Consider the following 20695-nt stretch of genomic DNA (forward strand, 5'->3'; position numbering starts at 1 on the left):
GAAAGATTTTGATAGAGAACAAACAATGTATTTACCTTAATAGTGTCCAAAAGTCATAATATATATATATATATATATATATATATATATATATATATATATATAATTTTGTGACATCCACCTTATTCTGACGGACACTCAACACTCTGTCATCTCTCTCCCCACATCCACCACTGCTGGGCGCTCACCTCCAACTGCACAAAGCTATGCGCTGTTCATATCCAACTGCCTAACACTTGACTAGCGAATATTCCAACAATGAGTCCAACCAGCCACAGACTGCACACAGCACAGTCAGCAATTTACATACAGGGCACTACGTGGTGTTACCAACATAAAAAACCTAAACAGCCTACTTCCATGGCCCCCATGCTCCCCACAAAAAATTTTACAAATTGGTTTTGGCAGTGCCCAATACTGATTTGAAAATTTTTTTCATAATTACAATAACAAAGATATCAAATGCACACACTTATTGATACACTGTTGTCTGGAAGAAAAGCTTGCATTGTTTTGTATTTAATGCCAACACTTACCAGTATTATTATAATTTTTACATATCATTTTTATGATTTTTTTGTGCATCATCATTTCTTGGCTCATTTATCTCCAAATATTTTTTTCACTATCAAATGAAGTAATTGAGTGTGTTCTGGATTTGCAGCTAGTAATATCCTATTCATATTTCCAGTTTTTTTCTAACCATATAGCTGTAGCTGTTAGAAATAGCTTTTTGATAATATTAATTGTAAGCAATCCTAACTGATAATTTACCAAACTTTAATATTAATAGATATTGAATGTTCCTGATGGCATGAGCCCCTATGTGTGACGGCCCTTAATGTCTCTGCTTTAAAGTGAGCACCTCTAGAAAATTCTGTATTTATATTTTTTAAATGTTTTCAAAGTGGACAGCATGTGAGAGTTCCAAGAGATGTCTGCTCGTACCAAAGCATCTCATAATTTCAGTTTACACAAAATGAAACATTCTTTCAGCATAGCTTCTTCCTGCATATCTTGAAATCATGAGAGAATGTTTATTTACATCTACACAAAAATAAATAAATGCAGAAGACTCCAGAACATGTCACTGCTTGTCGGATCATTCATAAAACTATAAGCTTTTAGTATAAAAAAAATGCTTACAATTAATGGCAGTTATGAGGTGTTTTGCTTGACTTTTTTTAATGAGTCATGTAAAACAAATATATATGTATTGCAGTACAAACACATTCAAGTGCAGTAAAATAAAAGCAGTAGAAGGTGGTACATGTTCAGCCACCACAAATCTGTGAAAGATGTTTTGGTATTTAACTGAATAATTTTTAACACAGTTTAAATGCATGATTTTACATGGATAGCATAGCCTTTGACAAAGTGCAGTGGCAGTATTGTAATACAATTGACCAGACTGCACAATTAATCAACAGTGAGAGTCATTGGTATTCATATATAGTAGATTTGAACACAAACAACTTCAGGGAGCATGTAACAGCTCCTGAAATTAAATAACAAGATTGCAGTACATCCATTTCATCCTTTCCTTGAGGTATTTTCCTTTTAACTCCTTATTTCTGAATACTATTCCTATGTATCTAAGTAAATGGAATGGTGAGATTTATGGAATATTGTAAAATGCATGTTAATTGAGGTATCAGTATACCATATTGTAGATTAAAGTAGTAACTATAAATGTAACAAATGATGTTGAGCTCAGCATCCAGTGACATTGACATAGATATTATTCAAATGCCAATAATAATTTTTGCCTTAACATTGTAATAAATAGGGCCTGTATGGGTTCCTATGACCAAGTAATTAAAGTATATCAAAAGTGCTTAAAACCATGTAACACAGATACATGCCAATACACTACTGACATTCTGAGAGATCCTCCAAATGGTCCTAAGACATGTGTAGAAGACTGAATATTACAGAAATATTTTGTCTTTCTCATATGTTCCAGTAATTTCTGGCTCTGGTATCCCATATACAGTACACACCTTCTGTGCACAACAATACACACTCTACTCTCATGCAGATGATGTCCATTTTTTTCTCCTAATGTCTTCTGATATTAATTGCAACTTTATTTGCATCATATTTAGAACACTGTATTCCAATTATTTTACGTATTTTACTTAAAAATTATTTTTGAGCATTTTAGTATCTGTTAATTGTTGGCAAAATGAATGATGCTGGACTCAACTCATATGTAAAAGAGTTTCACAGAATGGTGATTTGTCGAGTGCTGCATTGTTGGCCTTGATACGTATGTTGTGCCGCTGCATATTTGCGGCTGACAGGGTCAGGAGATCCCCATCTACATCTGGTACGACAGCTACCCGACCCACAGTGGTGAAGGTTATGAGGGTCGCGTGTCACGCGTCTCACCGGACTCGCCCTACGGGCTTGCTTCCCTCAACCTGACCAACATCCGTGAGTCAGACCAGGGCTGGTATGAGTGTAAAGTGGTCTTTCTGAACAGACCACCTAATCAGCCCAGGAATGGCACATGGTTCCATTTGGATGTTCACGGTGAGACTTCTTGGTTCTTAAATAGATACTGAGTTCGTTAAAATTATATTATGTTATATAGAAATTATTTGCATGACTGTAACATTGTAATAGATTAATTAAATTCTGATGTGTTACATTGTCTTCTAGAAACTGTGATCTTACCATTTTTTGCGCAATCCAGTTGCTGAATTATTGGGCAGAATAGTGGAACAGCTAACTCCACTAGATACCTCGAAATATTTCGTCCATAAATTATGTCATGAAAACCTTCGAAACAAGGCAGCACTGTGTTACTGTGCTAGTATTTTAGATCGGGTATTCCTTTCCAGTACTCTGAAATCTAGTGCTGAGTAATTGTATGTCCTAGGCATAAGATAAAATTAGTGACGAACGTAACATGTGATGACGAAGATGTTCCACAACAAAAAATCTGAAATGAGGAGCGAGTAGAGTAAGGGGTTAGCGCTAAATTATTACATATGAATGACTTTAGTGCATGTTACAAAGAACAAATATCTCTGGCTAAAACTGTATTTTCTCTCAATTTAAACAGAGAGTGTGTCACGAAGTCTAAAATTTGAAAGCAATTTCTGGAAAAATATTATATTGAGGTATATTTACAGTGGATAAAGAAGTCAGAAAATGATTACCGTTTCTGACTTATGTTGTCTTCTTCATAGTATTTTCCCATACGTTTGATAAATGATAAGCGATCACTTCAAAGATTTCATAAAGATCTATTTTGAAATCTACTTGACAATTTAGGACTTGACTGTTTGCCTTTAACTCTTTTGATGGCCTAAAATCAGATATGAAAGTACTTCTGTGATAAGAGAACTGAGGACATTATACCGACGTGGAATGAGTCTCACAGCAATTATTAAAATTGCTTTTTGGGAAATGGGTCTTTTATAACGCATTTATGCAGTTGAACCATTTTCACATAGCCAACCTCTATCAGGTGTAAGTTGTTTTGTTGTCCATAGTGTTACACCATCTTAATACAAATAATACAGTGTTTTCTCTGACTCTAGATTTTCCTTGGGTTCCAAACAAAAGCAACATCTGTAGCTGTACTCCGCAAGACACCATGCAGTGTGTGGCAGAAAGTAAATAGTATACCAGTGTCATTTTACCCCAACTGGTTATCAGTGTGTCTCTGTGTAAGCCCCTGTTGCTCCTATTTTGCAGTCAGTAGATACTACACTATTCCTGGAAATGCAAGTGCAAACATTATTTAAAACATAAACCTATAGCGATAGTAGAAAATTTGTGCTGAATTGAGACTTGAACCAATACTTCCCACTTATCTCAAGCAGTCACCTTAACCTTTAGGCTATTTGACCATGATTACAGGTGTGGCACAAACTTACACTGTAACTGACGTTTCCACCTATGAGTTCCCTATGCAGTGGGACGTGGAGTCAGGTGCCTGACAAAAGAGCATTGTGGCATAGAAAGCTACATGTCGTCACTGGTCCAAACAACACAGAAACTAGTACAGTAGCTGAGTGGAATTATTGTCTTCCAACTATTCGTGATTTCATCAAATTATGCAAAGCACATCGAGTGTACTGATGGCCCAATGAGGTGTGCAGAGTGCAATTCAAGCTGCAGAACCACGGAACTGGAGAACCAGAAGTCCGTTTCCACGAGTCTGCTTTGACCTCTGACGTCATCAAGATGGTGGACACCCCTACTTCCAGCACATACAATATGGCGGCCATAACATCGCTAAATAAACCCGCGAACCAAGTAATAAACTACTAATATATTTCAACCCAGCAATAAAATGGATTTAATAGGACGACCGTAGGAAGTAGGGGGGTTGGAGCTGGGAGAAGCTAAATATACAAAAATAAGAATATCGTCAGCATTCCAAAATAAACAAAACCGAAAAATAACATGAAACCCTTGAGAATGAACTGGACAAAGAAATACTCAACCAGAGTCGAATATTTCATTTGACCTATATAACTCTCTCTCTCTCTCTCTCTCTCTCTCTCTCTCTCTCTCTCTCTCTCTCTCTCTCACTCCCCCTTACACACACACACACACACACCTTAAAAGCTGGTATCACAGGACCTGTACAGCTCAAATGAAGACAGCGATACTAAAAACCGCCATCACAATAACAAAACCCAGTATCGCAAAGTTCACTTGACCCCTGTGATGTTGTGTGAGAGAGTTTTTCGTACCATGAATTTAGGTTAGTATCATGAACGCGAATGAGGAATTGTATTTCAGAGTTTTCTTTGACCAAATATTGTCGTTTCTTCTACACCTTCCTGGTGAGTATTCTGTGGACAATCCCGTCTTCCAAGATGACAACAGCCTTGTTCAGAAGGCTTATCGCATATGTTTCTGGTTAAACAAACACTTAGGCACCCTAAAGCATCTTGACTGACATGCTAAATCATCCAATCTTATGATGATGATGATGATGATGATGATGATGATGATGATGATGATGGTGATGATGATGATGTTTGGTTTGTGGGGCGCTCAACTGCGCGGTTATCAGGGCCCATACAAATTCCCAACCTTTGCTCAGTCCAGTCTCGCTACTTTCATTGATGATGATGAAATGATGAGGACAACACAAACACCCAGTCATCTCGAGGCAGGTGAAAATCCCTGACCCCGCCGGGAATCGAACCCGGGACCCCATGCTCGGGAAGCGAGAACGCGACCGCGAGACCACGAGCTGCGGACTCTTCCAATCTTAATCGTACAGAAAATTCAGGGACTGTTTGGAACAGCGAATGATAGTACCAGTCGTTATTGCCTAAAGTTGTTTAGCTCTACAGGATTTGATCATCGTTGAGTGGCTTCTGCTGGATATAGCACACTTGAAGAAACTTGTGGACTCCTTTCCTTGACGAAACGAGGCTCTACCGAGGCTAGAGAAAGAGGCACACAGTATTTTCATGCTACGTCCTAGAGATGATACTTTTTTGTGTGATCTGCTTAGCTGTGGTATTTCACAAGGAACATGACTGGAAGCACTTGTTACTGGGCAGCGCCATTAGACGCCCTCACTTCTACTTCGGTCTGTGTGGCTGGGGAGGCTGAGGGTTCAGATGCCGAACAACATTCTTTTTATTCCAACAGACTATAAAAATACTTGCGTTTGGGTACCGAACATTTCATGTATTACATACAACCACCAACATTTTTTTAATGCATCTGCCAAACCAGTATTGGAGGAGCCAGACAAGTCGCAAGCAGTGATACGGCAAAATCTTACAAAACTTCTTTACTCATAACTTTTTCAACTCCCAGAGGGGCGTTATGGAACAGCAATATAGGAATACGTCAACCTTAAGTTTCCCGATCAACTCCTTAGTCCTGAAACGGGAGATTTCGGTAGATGTCGGAAGAGGGGGTTGAGTTGTTTGAGGGAAGACACCAAACAGCGAGGTCATCGGTCTCATCGGATTACGGAAGGACGGGGAAGGAAGTAGGCCGTGCCCTTTTGACGGAACCATCCCGTCATTTGCCTGGAGCAATTTACTGAAATCACGGGAAACCTAAATCAGGGTGGCCGGACGTGGGATTGAACCGTCGAGATGTCGGAAGACTTCAGACGGTAGTCATTTGTTTTCGGCTGCACCCAACATTATACGTAGCTGACAGTATTGTGGGAGGTAATCAATTGTTGACTGCTATGTTGTACTACTGTTGTTAACATTACATAACAGTTGCAGTTATGATATTTATTAAACATGTAAATACGCAAGATAACTTCGGTATTGATTGCGAAGAACGTGTAGGCGATCTTTACCTCCGTGCGCTACTTCTACTTTCGCGGAAGCATGAACCACAGGTGTCTACAGTGCGGGAGGCAGAAGGGGCTTCTGCACCTCTCACTCCCCCTCACCCCGCAAACCCATTAACCAACTTGCAGTTAACACACTGAACTGGTTCGGTACACGCAAGTGACAATAGAAAGTACCTAGAAATCTCACGAAAACTTCTGAGCCTTGATGCAGATACGCGTGCAAACTTAACAAATAAATGTGTTACTGTAAGTTTACTTGCCAGGAAATCACCTTTTCTCTGAGCCCTGTATAGCACAGCTTATCATGTTCCTTGCATGTAGATAAACTGATAGCTGTGGTTGCGCTATCTCTTCGGCGTGTGTGATAAATGCTTGTTCTAGATATTTTTGAGTGCGAAACCCGGCACATTACCGCCACTTTGTGAGAATTAGTTGCCGGCCGAAGTGGCCGTGCGGTTCTGGGCGCTACAGTCTGGAGCCGAGCGACCGCTACGGTCGCAGGTTCGAATCCTGCCTCGGGCATGGATGTGTGTGATGTCCTTAGGTTAGTTAGGTTTAATTGGTTCTACGTTCTAGGCGACTGATGACCTCAGATGTTAAGTCCCATAGTGCTTAGAGCCGTTTGAACCTTTTTTTTTTCTTTTTTCTTTTTTTTTTTTTTTTTTTTTAGAGTTAGCCGGCTGTGACGTAATAGAAACACCTGTTCCTGCAATACACCTGTGGCGATTTTTGTTAACATTGACAGTAATCAACTGTGGAGCACGAAATAATCACGAGTATTCGATTATTAACTGGGTATTCGTCATTGCTGCCAAATGATTTAAGAGCAACCGTTACGAAATGATATAGAAAATTTACATTTGATCCTGTGAATGTGGTGAGAACTGCAATCTGCTTTTTGTTTCCGAATCGGAATACTCTCCAGTAAACTCATTCTTTTATTGCTATCCACATGGATTGCATCCTCTAATTCTTTCGTCTGCATTACTTCTATCCTGGCGCGTTGCCAATCTATGAGCTGTAGAGAGACCCCGCCGTGACTGACGCGGGACTCGATCTAGACTTCAGCCTCCTCTTAACGTTCTCTGTTGTCGTTAATTTTCATCACAAGTTTGTCTTTGTTTAATAAATAATAACAAATTTCACTAGTCATTTCATTTTTTGTCCCACTATGTATACTGCAGATCCATATTAGTAAGTGATTATTCCAGAATCCGGTATCAGTTGCAGGTTTCCTAAAAACAAAAAGAAATTAGTTTTCGATATTTCGCGTACTTATTGACCGAAATTAATATGCTGTTGTAACTTATTCATTAAGCGGCATAATCAATCTTACGAGTTTAACACAATAAGACAAATATTACAGTTAGAAACTGTGAAATTATCTTGAGGCGATGTAACTGTATGCGCGCAAATTTCCGGACTTCTTTCATCTTTGATTTTAGAATGAGAACCTTTAGAAACTTCCAATAAACTTTACGCATAATTTCAAATCTTTACGAAACTTTGTCTCGCTTACAGCCCCGCCCCTCCTTTTCACACCACCACACACACATACACACTGAAAGTTTTTTTAAATTTATTGCTTCTTTACTACCGACTCCATTCACAACACAGTTTGTAGACAGTATCCACATGTACTACTGAAAGTTTCTGCAAAACATTAAATTAATGCAAACAGTCGATGCAGAAGTTATATTTTCTCTTACTTTTTCGAAGTCGCTTCACATGGATGTCGCTGGATATGTTATCAACTCGTTTCACTTTTCTCAACGTTTCAAAGTAGCCCAAACGACTCTATAACACGTCTCAAAATTAGCGCATATCAGTAGTTAACCCTGTCGTTGAGAATGTCAACTCGGCGTTCCACGCTGTAAGTTGTTTCGGTTTCGTCGGATATTTCTCCTTTCGCCAATATGTTCAGAATTTCTCTTTGCATCGTTTTGCTGTTGGTACTGTCAATCGTCATTAAAAATGTCGATCAACGTCGTAGATCCAAAACCCACGCAATCTCACATAGTTAAAAGTTGTCGCGCTCAGAAAAGTTTGTCCTTAAGTGTCGTAGATTAGACGGACAAAACTGTGTCGTCACTCGTTCAGCTGATCTAGGTGGAGCCCCCAAAATTTGTAGAAAATAAAATGTTTCCGACTTTCGCGTAAACTGGCTTCATTACTTTCACAGTTACAAACGTTGGCGATACATGAAACAAAATAGGCCAATATAACTCGCGTCAATTGGTTCAAAAAAATGGTTCTGAGCACTATGGGACTTAACTTCTGAGATCATCAGTCCCCTAGAACTTAAAACTACTTAAACCTAACTAACCTAAGGACATCACACACATCCATACCCGAGACAGGATTCGAACCTGCGACCGTAGGTGTCGCACCGTTCCGCTCGGCCACCCCGGCCGACTCGCGTCTATTCCATGAACCTAATTTCTCCACCGACTACAATGCATCATTCCGCTTTTCTGGTACGTCGCTGGTCAGTAGGAAAATCTTTAAATCACCCATCTGAATCCCACATCGGTGCGCATGGGACAACCTTACCAGCCGCGCGGTTAGAGGCACCATGTCACGGATTGCGCGGCCCCTCCGACCGGAAGTTCGAGTCCTCCCTTAGGCATGGGTGTGTGTGGTGTTCGTAGCATAAGTTTATGTAAGTAGTTTGTAAGTTAGGGACCGATGACCTTAGCAGTTTGGTCCCTTAGGAATTCACGAACATACTTCTACACGTAAAATACGCACATCAAATCCGGTACGAAGCGAACTCTAAATAATAAATAACAGCAGGAAATTTCTCAAATTTCAGAGCTATTTTCTCTAGGCATTTATCTAGAAATGCCATCTTTCCGTTTTCTCAAATCCGCGCCTTATCGAGAAACACTCCATAAGCATGCTTTTCGGGTACCAAAACCGAAAGGAAGATTCCAAGACGGCTACACTCAGGAAATGGATGTAATCTTTACGATATATTCCTAACAATAAGATCCCGATCTCGAACAACCTTGAAAATTTTCTTGATACCTTTATCAGTTTCCAAGATACAGAGATTCAAAGTTACCACATTTGCATACGTAAAATATGCATGTAAAATCCGGTGTGAAGTGAAAACGTTGTTTATAAAGTGACATAGCACGGATAAATATGCTGTAAAGTGTCTCAGTTTTCATAAGAAGGGTACTGAGCACCTCATGGTGTAGTATTAAAGCACATAAAAAAATTATGCACTATAAATCCTGTCTGAGGTGTAAAATTAGTTTTGCATTACTTCATTTTCACATAAGTAAACTGTCAAAATTATACCAACCCTTAAAGTTCTTTTTACGTGAGTGACATGCGGTGACGTGGCAGGGAGAAGAAGCGAATCCGCACAAAAATGCTCCTGTCGGAGCACAAAAAAGCGATTATGTTCCTATTTAAAAGACTGACTGAAAAGTGGGGTACCTGCTGCCTTATTGTATCTTTCTCAGCGCCTTTAAAATTTTTCCCAAGACTTTTGACATGCGAACATATTCCTGCTTTTTTATGCTGAGATAAAATGAGCCAATAGCAGTGTGAAAGAGACGGAAAAGTAATAAATACTGGATGATAATAGACAGTGGGTGTGGTGTAGAAGGCAACGGCCTTGCCGCAGTGGATACACCGGTTCCCGTGAGATCACCAAAGTTAAGCGCTGTCGGGCTTGGTCGGCACTTGGATGGGTGACCAGCCAGGCCGCCATGCGCTATTACCAGTTTTCGGGGTGCACTCAGCCTCGTGATGCCAACTGGGGAGCAACTTGATTGAATAGTAGCGGCTTCGGTCAAGAATACCATCATAACGACTGGGAGAGCTGTGTGCTGACCACACGCCCCTCTATCCGCATCCTCCACTGAGGATGACACGGCGGTCGGACGATCCCGATGGGCCACTTGTGGCCTGGAGACGGAGTGCTAAAGGGTGTGGTGTAGAATGAGCGAAAGAGACAGTGGCAGTGTGAGAGAAAGAAAGGGATGTAGTAGCAGAAAGACAGAGAGAGAGAGAGAGAGAGAGAGAGAGAGTGGGCACTGGAACATAGTTGACATTGAAAAAATAGTCCTAGGAAAGGAGTGAAGGAGACAGTGTTAGTGAGACAGGAATAAAGCGACGGAAAAAGTAAAAATGGCTGAGAGCCAGTGATAATGGGAGACAAAGTCTATGACGACGACAACAGGGAAGAGAAAGAGAGGGAGAAGAGAGAGAGAGAGAGAGAGAGAGAGAGAGAAAGAGAGGGAGAGAAAGTGGGAAGAGACGGAAAGAACGAGACTGTGGCCGAGAGACAAAAGACATTGATAGTTAGAGAGACACAAAGAGATAATGACAATGATTTGGGCTGAATGAGTGAGTGGGAGCGGACAGGTGGGACCGGATGGGTATGGGCGACTTAACACCGATCACCTAGTAGATGTGAGCGAGTTTCAGTTAGTTGAGCTTGTGGGGGTGAGAGTGGGTCGCAAGTTAAAAAGAGCGCAAATAGGCTCACATGCCAACATTTTTGGGAAACATTTTAAACATGCTGAGGAAGGTAGAATGAGGCAGCTGGTACCCCATTTTTAGTCACAGTCTTTTAAACAGGAGTGTATTCGTTTTTTGTGGTCCGCTATAAGGATTTTTTTCGCTAGTTCTTTCTTTTCCCTGCCACAGCAGGGTATGTCACTTACGTGAAAAGAACTTTATGGGTTAGTTAAATGTTGGTAGTTTATTTAGGTGAAATTGAAATAAAGCAAAACCAGTTTTACAATTTAGACCGCATATAGCAACATCGCTTTCCCAGAACCCTTTTCGTGATAACGGAGATACTTTATGGCATATGTCTCTGTGCTACGTCACTTTATAAACTAAGTTTTCGCCACTCATCGGATTTTGCGTGCGTACTTTACGTGTACAAGGAGGGTAACTTTGAACTTCTGTACCTCAGAAACGGATGAAGGTGCCAAGAAAATTTCAAAGGCTGTTCGAAGTCGGGGTATTAGGAATATATCGTAAAAATTTCAGTCATTTGCTGTCCATAGCCGTATTGGAATCTGCGGCTCGGTTTTGGTACGAAAAATGGCAAAAACTTTTTCTCGTCTTTTCTAAAAAACCGCCCGTGAACTATTGGTGCTTCCATAAGCCCCTTAAGGCACACCATACAAAGAGAACACTTGATTTTTTTCGATTTGCCTAAGGAGGGGGAAATGTGTAATATTGATACTTTGACCCTGTACTGTAGAATACCGACTCTAACACGAGCCTTCTGTTGGTTATACAAATGATCCCCAGCACAAGGGCTATCCGGAACACTTGACCCTACCTTTCTATAGCCAATAGAACCAGTTGTATATGAGACGCGGAAGAATCCTGTTTTTATGAGCGGCGTTTTGGGCCGTACTAGGTAACGCACGCTGTTGCATGTCTACTGATTTATTTTTTATCATCAAATTGTTTTAAGTCAACTCTGTACAACATTTGTATAGTACTGTATGGAACTGGGAACCTAGAAACGACGGAGAGGCTTCGTCCGCGCCGCAGCCCGTACTGCTACACAGCCCCACAACAGGCTGCAGCAGTCCACTCACCCCACCGCCGCCTCACACCTAACCCAGGGTTATTGTGGGGTTCTGCTCCCCAGTGGACCCACCCGGGAAAATCTCACATCAGACAAGTGTAACCCCAATGTTTGCGTGGTAGAGTAATTATGTTGTACGCGTACGTGGAGAAAGTGTTCGCGCAGCAATCGCCGACGTAGTGTAACTGAGGCGGAATAAGGGGAACCAGCCCGCATTCGCCGTGGCAGATGGAAAACTGCCTTAAAAACCATCCACAGACTGGCCGGCACACTGGACCTCGACACTAAACCAACGGGCGGATTCGAGCCGGGGACCGGCACGCCTTCCCGCCCGGAAAGCAGTGCGCTGGACCGCACGGCTAACCGGGCGGTCGTGTACAATATTTACTCGTTGTTTGTTGCTTACATGCGAAATTTATTAGAACAGTTTCTATTCTCATGCCGCGATCGTGAACTACAAAACTGGTCACGTGAATGTTAATCTTTTTCGACTAAATTTCGTTAATAATACCATTTAGCGAAAAAAAAACTGCATTTACGAGTCAAGAAAAAAATTAAACATTTCTGGAATAATTTCCGTCATCCACTATTACTGTATCTAAGAAAAACAGCGTAATTCGAAATTACCGTTATCTCTGTTCAAAAAAATGAACACGAAATGTTAACGGAAAATGAATAGCAGTAGGCCTACCCATATTCGAAAGCTTAGAAATTTGTGCAGTTCATCAAGAATGGATAGCATTTAGACATATGATGAGCAAAGCGCTTCAACAGTGATTCAAATAATTAAATCTTTTTTTTTTCCAGTGCTTGGAACTATAACAAACAATACCGGTACTGTTACGGCATAAGCGCAGTCAACACTGAAGTGATTTGGCACGGATTCAGAGAGGCAAGGACGAAAGCTCTCACTAGTACTTGTGGGCCCACACACGCAATAATTTATCGGCCAACCGACCAATGGATCGAACGTCTGTAGGCGTGTTGGCCATCAACAGACCGATTTCCCTTCTCGGGTGTCGAATGGGTATGGCCATTCGACAGCCGCCCCTCCCCCCTCCGATTTCACACACACGCACACACACACACACACACACACACACACACACACACACACACACACACAAAGAGAGAGAGAGAGTGAGAGAGGGGGGGGGGGGGGAGGGATTCTGTCACTGCGCGTGGGATTAAACGCTGTTCAAACACGGCTATCATAACAAACATACGTTCACAAGCGACACATCTTCTAAAAGATGAAACACGAATTTCGGAAACCGTTTCAGTGCGAGGCGGACGATTCTTTGAATTCATAATTTCCAGAGACGCCTAAATACCGCAGATGTTTGTGGAACATGTCGAGCGAGAAGTACAGCAATAGAAATGGAGCACTTGTTTCATTTTTTAACTAACCCATAATATAAACTGAAGGTAGAAGAGGAGAAAGGAAAGGGAAGAACTACGCATCGCGACTTTATGCGGATTCAGTGGCACAGAGTGGAGCTGTGAGCTGGACTGGGATTCGAACCCGAGACATCCTGCTTACTAGGCAGTTGCGCTACCCACTGTTCCATCAGGACACAGTGTTTATCGCAATTGCGCGTTACGCCCCTCGGTCGACCCGCATTCCCACCTAGCGCCAGCTATCCACAGTCGCAGTCCATGTCCATGCCTTCCATGCTTGCTACTTTGAGATTCCCACAGAAGGTCGACCACTATTGTGCATTCGCACTGAAGGCGGTGGTTTCATACTTCGGGAAAGTAACTTCACAGCGTTACCCACAGAAACTCTACAAGAGAGACAGCCAAGGATTTTGCGCAGATGTGGAACTCTTGAACGCATGCAATTCTCTGTCGCCCAAAGGCACACTTCCACCATTAATGCTCCAACTGTCTGACTGGGAGGAGGAGGAGAGGGAGATAGCAAACTGAAACGCTGTGCACGGCAATGTAGTCACACAAGCAACACTGAATCTTTCGCATGCGCCTTACATCATATTTCTCAGCAACATTGATCACAAACAAAATATATTTTCATTATGGTTTGGTTATTTTTGGCGCACTGAAGACTTAATTTACATGTGGTTCTAGCTGTTGGTATATGGATAGAAGCTGACAGTTCCGCAGATTTTCGTCTCCCCCTCATTGTATCACGTTTGCAACCTTGTTATGGAGATGTGGACGCACTTCCCAAGGAAAACAATGTAGAACTCCTGATTGGTTTAGCGTAAAAGAGCATACCCACAGTGAAACTGAAAGCTGCCTCGAAAACCGTTGAAGAACAGATGTAAGACTGGCAGTGTCCTAAAGCCCTTAGAAAACTATTCCTGTAATTCTTTCAGCACCACAATACATTCCCAAAATTCCCGTTTTCTTTAACGCCAGTGATCTTTAGGATACAGGGTACTTACGAATGGTGGAAAAATCGAAATTTTTTATAGCTTTATTAAACTCCACAGTCTTTCCTGATTACATTGATGTATGCATTATAGGGTTTCAAATGAAAAATTACACACACACACACACATATATATATATATATATATATATATATATATATATATATATAAGGCACCCTCTGCCGTGGGGCTTCTTCTGCATTTCACGCCGCCTCACACACCCTGCACACGTCGCCACCCCTGTTACCAAACTGCTAACCCGGATCCGACTACTAATTGCAGATTGCCAATCTTACGCCTCACAGGGCCAAAAATATGATATTCAATATTCCGCGTAACTATTGATAGGCAGTTTGTTCACGTGTTACTGAATGTTTGTTGCCCAAGTGCTAGGTACATATATTTGTGGAAGTACATGTCATTTAGTGTGCAATAAATACGAACTATGCCGCGCATCAAGAAATTCAATAAAAGGAAATTCTGTGGAAACCAGTTCACTAACAAAGCAAACCACATTGTTGAAAGTAACCCATGTATCAGTTCTTCAGGGAAGTGGATTTGTTGTTGTTGATGTGGCCATCTTATCTTATTTGATAAAGGAAGTGGCGAAATATAAACAATGTGATGGTGTAGGCTGCCTGGAAATAACTTAACATCAAAGTAGCAGGAAGGGTTTAGCATCAAAATTGGTTGTTCAGTGTAGATCCTGCAATAAATCTACCTCGAAAATGACTTCGAACATTGTGCATAATTCATATGATGTGAATTTGAAGTTAGTGTGTGCAATGCATGCAATAGGAAAAGGAAAAAAGGCTGCTCAAACGTTTTGTGGTTTGATGGACCTTCCTCCTTCTCCCAGTAGGTTCAGCAAGTACATAAAAATACTTTTAGGTGCCATGACGGTTGTGTCTAAAGCATCTATGAAACGTGCAGTGGGCCGGCCGCAGTGGCCGAGCGGTTCTAGGCACTTCAGTCCGGAGCCGCGCTGCTGCTACGGTCGCAGGTTCGAATCCTGCGTCGGGCATGAATGTGTGTGATGTCCTTAGGTTAGTTAGGTTTAAGTAGTTCTAAGTCTAGGGGACTGATGACCTCAGATATTAAGTCCCATGGTGCTTAGAGCCATTTGAACCATTTTTGAAACGTGCAGTAGAAGAAAATGTAAATATTAGTGGAACCAGGGACATTGCTGTTGCACTTGATGGGACATGGCGACGTCGAGGACACCGTTCCTTGATTGGTGTTGTAAGTGCTACTTCTCTGGACAATGGAAAAGTTGTTGATGTTGAGTGCTTATGTAAATACCTGCCATGGTAACACTGAAAGACATATTGGACATTAGTGATCTAAAAATTATTATGGTTACAGTGGAGGTATAGAGTGTGATGGAGAGCTAAAAATATTTCAGAGGTTGGTGCCTGTTTATACCGTTAGATATACGAAGTACTTAGGCGATGGAGACTCTAAAGCTTTCAATAAAATTAATTAGTTCAATGTTTATGGTGATACCTTGGTAACAAAACTGGAGTGTTGTGGACATGTGCAAAAGAGGATGGGTGCTAGATTGAAGAAACTACGAAGAGAAATAAAAGGAAAGTAGCTATGTGATGAAAAATCTCTGTCTAGCCGAGGCAGATTGACAGAAACTGAAACAGACCTTCTTCAGAGTTATTTTGGACTGGCCATTAGACGAACTGCACTTCGGAATGACGTTATAGCAAATGAGAAAAGCTATATGGGCTACCTACTTTCAGAAGTCGTCCGCAGATGACCACCCAGTTCACGGTCGTTGCTCTGAAGGAGCAGATTCTTGGTGTGGTTACCAAAAAGCAAAAGAAAGTGGTCAAATATACCATCACCATCCTGTTATGAATGATATAAAACCAATTTTTAGAGACGATGGATCCTGTTTTGCTTAGTAAATATCTTCATGGGGGCACTCAGAATACAAATGAAAGTTTCAACCATTGCATATGGGAAAGATTACCTAAGAATGTTTTTGTAGAACTAAATACATTAAACGTTGGTGTACTAGATGCAGTGATACGTTTCAATGCTAGAATGATAGGAAGGTTGGAAGTCCTGAGAAATTTAGGCATAAAATGTGGCTCTAATATGGAAGATCAATTGCTTCCCTGTGACAGACAACAGATGCATGAAGCTGAAAGATTCGCTCTTCAAGTTACCAAAGAAGTAATAAGTGCTAAAAGAAATGCCAAGAGGAAGCTTGAAAATGAAGAAATGCTGCAGGATAAAGACCATGCTTCAGGAATGATCTGAGGCACAGTTTAATTGGACTCACATCTTCATTCGCAATTTCCCACAAGTTGTATTTTTCAGAATTCAGGTACAAATATTTCCTAAAGTGTACAAAGAATTGCTCTAATTTTTTTCTGTAACTTGCAATAGACCATACTTATGTAGTAGACCTAAGCTTTATTGCAGAATCAATTTAGCTATAGAAAAAGTAACATTTTTATTAGGAAAAAAATTATACAAAGTAAAATGTAAAATGTGATATTTTTATCCTTGTAATACACATAATAGGTGGAATTAAATAGGTCTAGTACCTCAGCCATCATGTCATGTGCATCTGATAAAAATTTGGTCTCTTTGAAATGTATAACATTGGAATAAATGGTACCTCAATTTGAAGAAGCATTTTGGAATAAAAATTTTTCAATTTCTTCGTAATATTTTAATAATCCTAAGCATGTATAAAATATTCAAAATACTTCTAATATGATTAGAAAGTGTTCTGTATTACCTGATATCAACAAAAAATCTGTAAAACATATACATTATAAAGAGTGCCTGAAAGAAATAGGTGCTGATTTTTACATAATATTGAGCCGGAAAAGTACCCTGTATCGTTGAGGGAATTAATGATGTTTTTTTTTTTTTTTGGATGTTGTTTCTTTCACAATGCGATTTTTCTTTAATGCATCCCCATTAGATCAGAATTGTTTCTGACCTTGAAAAGTCTTGCTGCGGGGAATGTACAGGAAAGTCCACTTAAAATGCGAAGTCTGCAATCCATTCCAGGCGTTCTAATTTCCTTTTCTGCTTTCCGTTTTTTCCTTTAGAATTTCAACAACAACGGTCTTAATTCAAGAAATCGTTCAAAGCATGTCTCTTACCTTAACAAACATACTTTCCAATAATATTAGGGGTAGTCAAACGAAAATGAGACAGGTTGAAGGAAGTAAGAAAACTGTTTATTATTTCAAAATCAGTCAGCATATCCGTAAATTCATTTACCCCACTGTGGGACGAGCCGGTTGCCTACGGAACCATGATCGACCCAGGCGTGCACGTCTTTGTCCGAAGGTGATGACGATCATGAATGTCTTTCTTCAGGCCTCCAGAAATATGGAAATCGCAAGGGGAGAGATTGTTACGGTGTGGACGATGTGCAGGGGCTTCCCGTAGAAACATCTGCAGTGTAGTCGAAACAGCCTTGGCAACACTCATTCTGTTGCAGCATAGTGCGCACCTATATGCTTGCAAGGTTGTTTTGACTACGCTGCAAGTTTCGCTGGGAAGCCCTTAACATCCTCCTTACAGTCCTACCTCTCGCCATCCGATTTCCATATTTTTGGAACCCTGAAAAGAGACATTCATGGCTGTCCATTTGCTTCGGACGAAGAGGCACACACCTGGGTAAAATTATGATACCATACGCAACTGAAAATACTTTTCCATGAAGGCAGTGACCGTCTTGTCTCACAGTGAGAAAACGTACTAACAGATTTGACGATTACTTTTTAAATAATTAACAGTTTACTTTTTTCTCATCTGTTTCGTTTTCACCAAATGTAACTCAACTGTTCCAGAGACCTTTTAAAGTCTCAAACATGTATGACGTATATATGAAGACTGAAGTGACGAATGTAAATATGTACCAAGACTAGGATTTGCACCCATGTCTTCTGCTCACTAGAGAGATGTGCTAAACACTCCATCACCCTGGCACAATGGCTTTGCACAACTTCATGGACTACCATAGCATGCTCCCTCCTAAATTCAAATCCCCTTTCACACTGCAGTCCACTTGGTATTCCCTCTAAACTCGAACAACATTGCAGAGACCCTCCAAATGTATTGGAATATCATCTCAGGATCGATCAAAATGTGGGATCCTGCCTGAGACCCAGACATAGATGCTTTAATCAAATGAGACTGTATGATTCCAGAGACCCTATTCAAGTCTCAAACATCTATGACGCATATGTTCAAACTGAAACAATGAATAAAAATTTGTACCAAACCCAGGATTGAAACCTGGGCCTCCTGCTCACTAGCCATATGCGTTAACCGCCCTGGCACTGTCGCTTTGCACAACTTCACGGACTATCCGAGCATGACTCCCTCCACAGTCCAAATTTCCATTCACGCCTCAACCCACTTGGTACGAGTATTTGCCCTAAAATCGAACACATTGTAGATGACCTTGAACTGTCTTGGAATAGAATCTCAGCATTGAACTAAATAGGTGTGATTCCAACATAGTTGGAGAGCCTCTGCAATGCTGTTCAGGTTTATGTGGAATACCAAGTGGGTTGAGACATAAACAGGAATTTGGATTGAGGTGCAAGGTAGTGCTAAGCCACAGAGCCAGAGTGGAGTGGTTAGCGCGTCTATCTTGTGAGCAGGAGACATGGCTTTGAACATAGGTCTTGGTATAAATTTTCATTCGTCACTTCAATCTGCATATGTTCATTATGTCTCATTTCCATTTGACTACCCCTTATACTACTGCAAGGTATGTTGGTTAAGTCAAGGGGCACGCTTTTATTGGGGATTTTTTAAAAATAAAATCGCAGTGTGGAAGGGACAACTTCTGACAAAAAACGCCATTCACTTCCCTAAGCCCACTGGCGTTAAAAAGCGAATTTTTAGAATTCTTTGTGCCGTTGAAACAATTACAAGAATAGTTTTCTAAACGTTGTGAGGACACTGCCAATCTCACATAGGTTTTTTAGTTGTTTTTGAGACTCTTTGCTCTTTCAACTGAGAGCGCCTCTATGGACGTGCAGATTTAACTCATTTATCTGCAAAATAATTCCCATTTAAATGATAAATTGTTTTACGTTTAAACTGTCCAGTAGTTCTACGTTGCTCTTCTTGGAAAGAGTGTCCACGTCTCCATAACGAAGCTACTAACGTGATACAATGTTTCGAACAACATACGTGTGTGAAAGGATTGTTTAGATTGTGAAACTAAATAAGTCATGATTATGTGACAGGATGAGAGCCGAAAACCTGCCGACAGCTTGTACCAGATATAAATTACGTCATCAGCACACCAAAGATAGTTAAATAATAATGAAAATATGTATTGTTTACGACCTCTGTTGCTGAGAAATATGATGTAAGACATATGCTAACGATTCAGTGATTCTTGCGTGACTACACTGGCGTGCGGAGCATTCTTTTTTCCCACTCTCTTTATCCTCTTCTCATTCAGTTCGGTGTGGTAGTGGGGGAAGTGCACACTCGGGCAACAGCGAACTAAACTCGCGCAAGAGATTCGGCCCTGTGCAGAATTCTTGACCGTCCCTGGTATAGAGAAGTTAGATAGCACCTTTGTGGACTTAGTTTCCTTGCATTCCTTTCCCAGTATTTCACAGAAATACGAAGGTTATTTGGGAAGTAAAGTTCAATTTCTTATAAAACATAGACTATCACAGATTTTTTTCAAAAGACTATTTTCATTTGATTCCTTACATGTTTCTCCATTTTTCTACATAGTTCCCATATTTGTGTAAATATTTGTCATAACGGTCTAAAAGCTTTTGTGTCCCCAAATCATAGATGTCTGCCGCCTGTGTGGATTATCAGTCTTTAACCGCTTCTTTTAACTCTTTATCTGTTGCGAAGTGCTTACTGCCGAGAAACTCCTTTAGGCAGTAGAACGAGTGAAAATCGCTTGTCCCCAAGTCTGGACTGTGTGGTTGGACAACTTGTTCCCCTTCAAAAGATCTGATCAGATTTTGGGTGTGAGTGGCAAAATGGGGTCTGCGATTGTCATGCAACAACAAAACACTAGACGTCAGAAGGCCACGTAACCTATTCTGTACTGCACGTCGAAGTTTAGTCTGTGCAGTGCAGTAAGCGGCTGCATTTATTGTTGTCTCTTGCTGCATGAACTCGACTAACAAGACTCCATGTCTATACTATAACATGGTTGCTATAATTTTGCGCGTTGAGACGGTCTGCTTGGCCTTGACTTTGACTGGTGACGTCGTGTGACGCCATTTCATTGACCGACGTTTAGACTCTGGGGTCATGTGAGGACCCCACGTTTCGTCCCGTCGTCCGTATGATATCTGTCCAAAAAATCAAGATGATACGCCAGGATTTCCATTTTGTGTTGCTGAGTAAGCAGCCTGGGAGACCCACAGAGCGCACAATTTGCGAAAT

At 41.0% G+C, this 20695-nt stretch overlaps 1 protein-coding gene across 1 annotated transcript in view; it reads left to right on the plus strand.

Annotated features, from left to right (window-relative positions):
* LOC126092606 (protein turtle-like) overlaps positions 1-20695 on the plus strand; it is an 855628-nt gene that overhangs the window by 676297 nt on the left and 158636 nt on the right. The window contains exon 6 of the mRNA XM_049908305.1: positions 2307-2538. Coding sequence (XP_049764262.1) covers positions 2307-2538 — 232 coding nt within the window. The remainder of the gene's footprint in view (positions 1-2306; positions 2539-20695) is intronic.

This window comes from Schistocerca cancellata, chromosome 7 (assembly GCF_023864275.1).
Source record: "Schistocerca cancellata isolate TAMUIC-IGC-003103 chromosome 7, iqSchCanc2.1, whole genome shotgun sequence".
In the NCBI taxonomy this organism is placed as follows: Eukaryota; Metazoa; Arthropoda; class Insecta; order Orthoptera; family Acrididae; genus Schistocerca; species Schistocerca cancellata.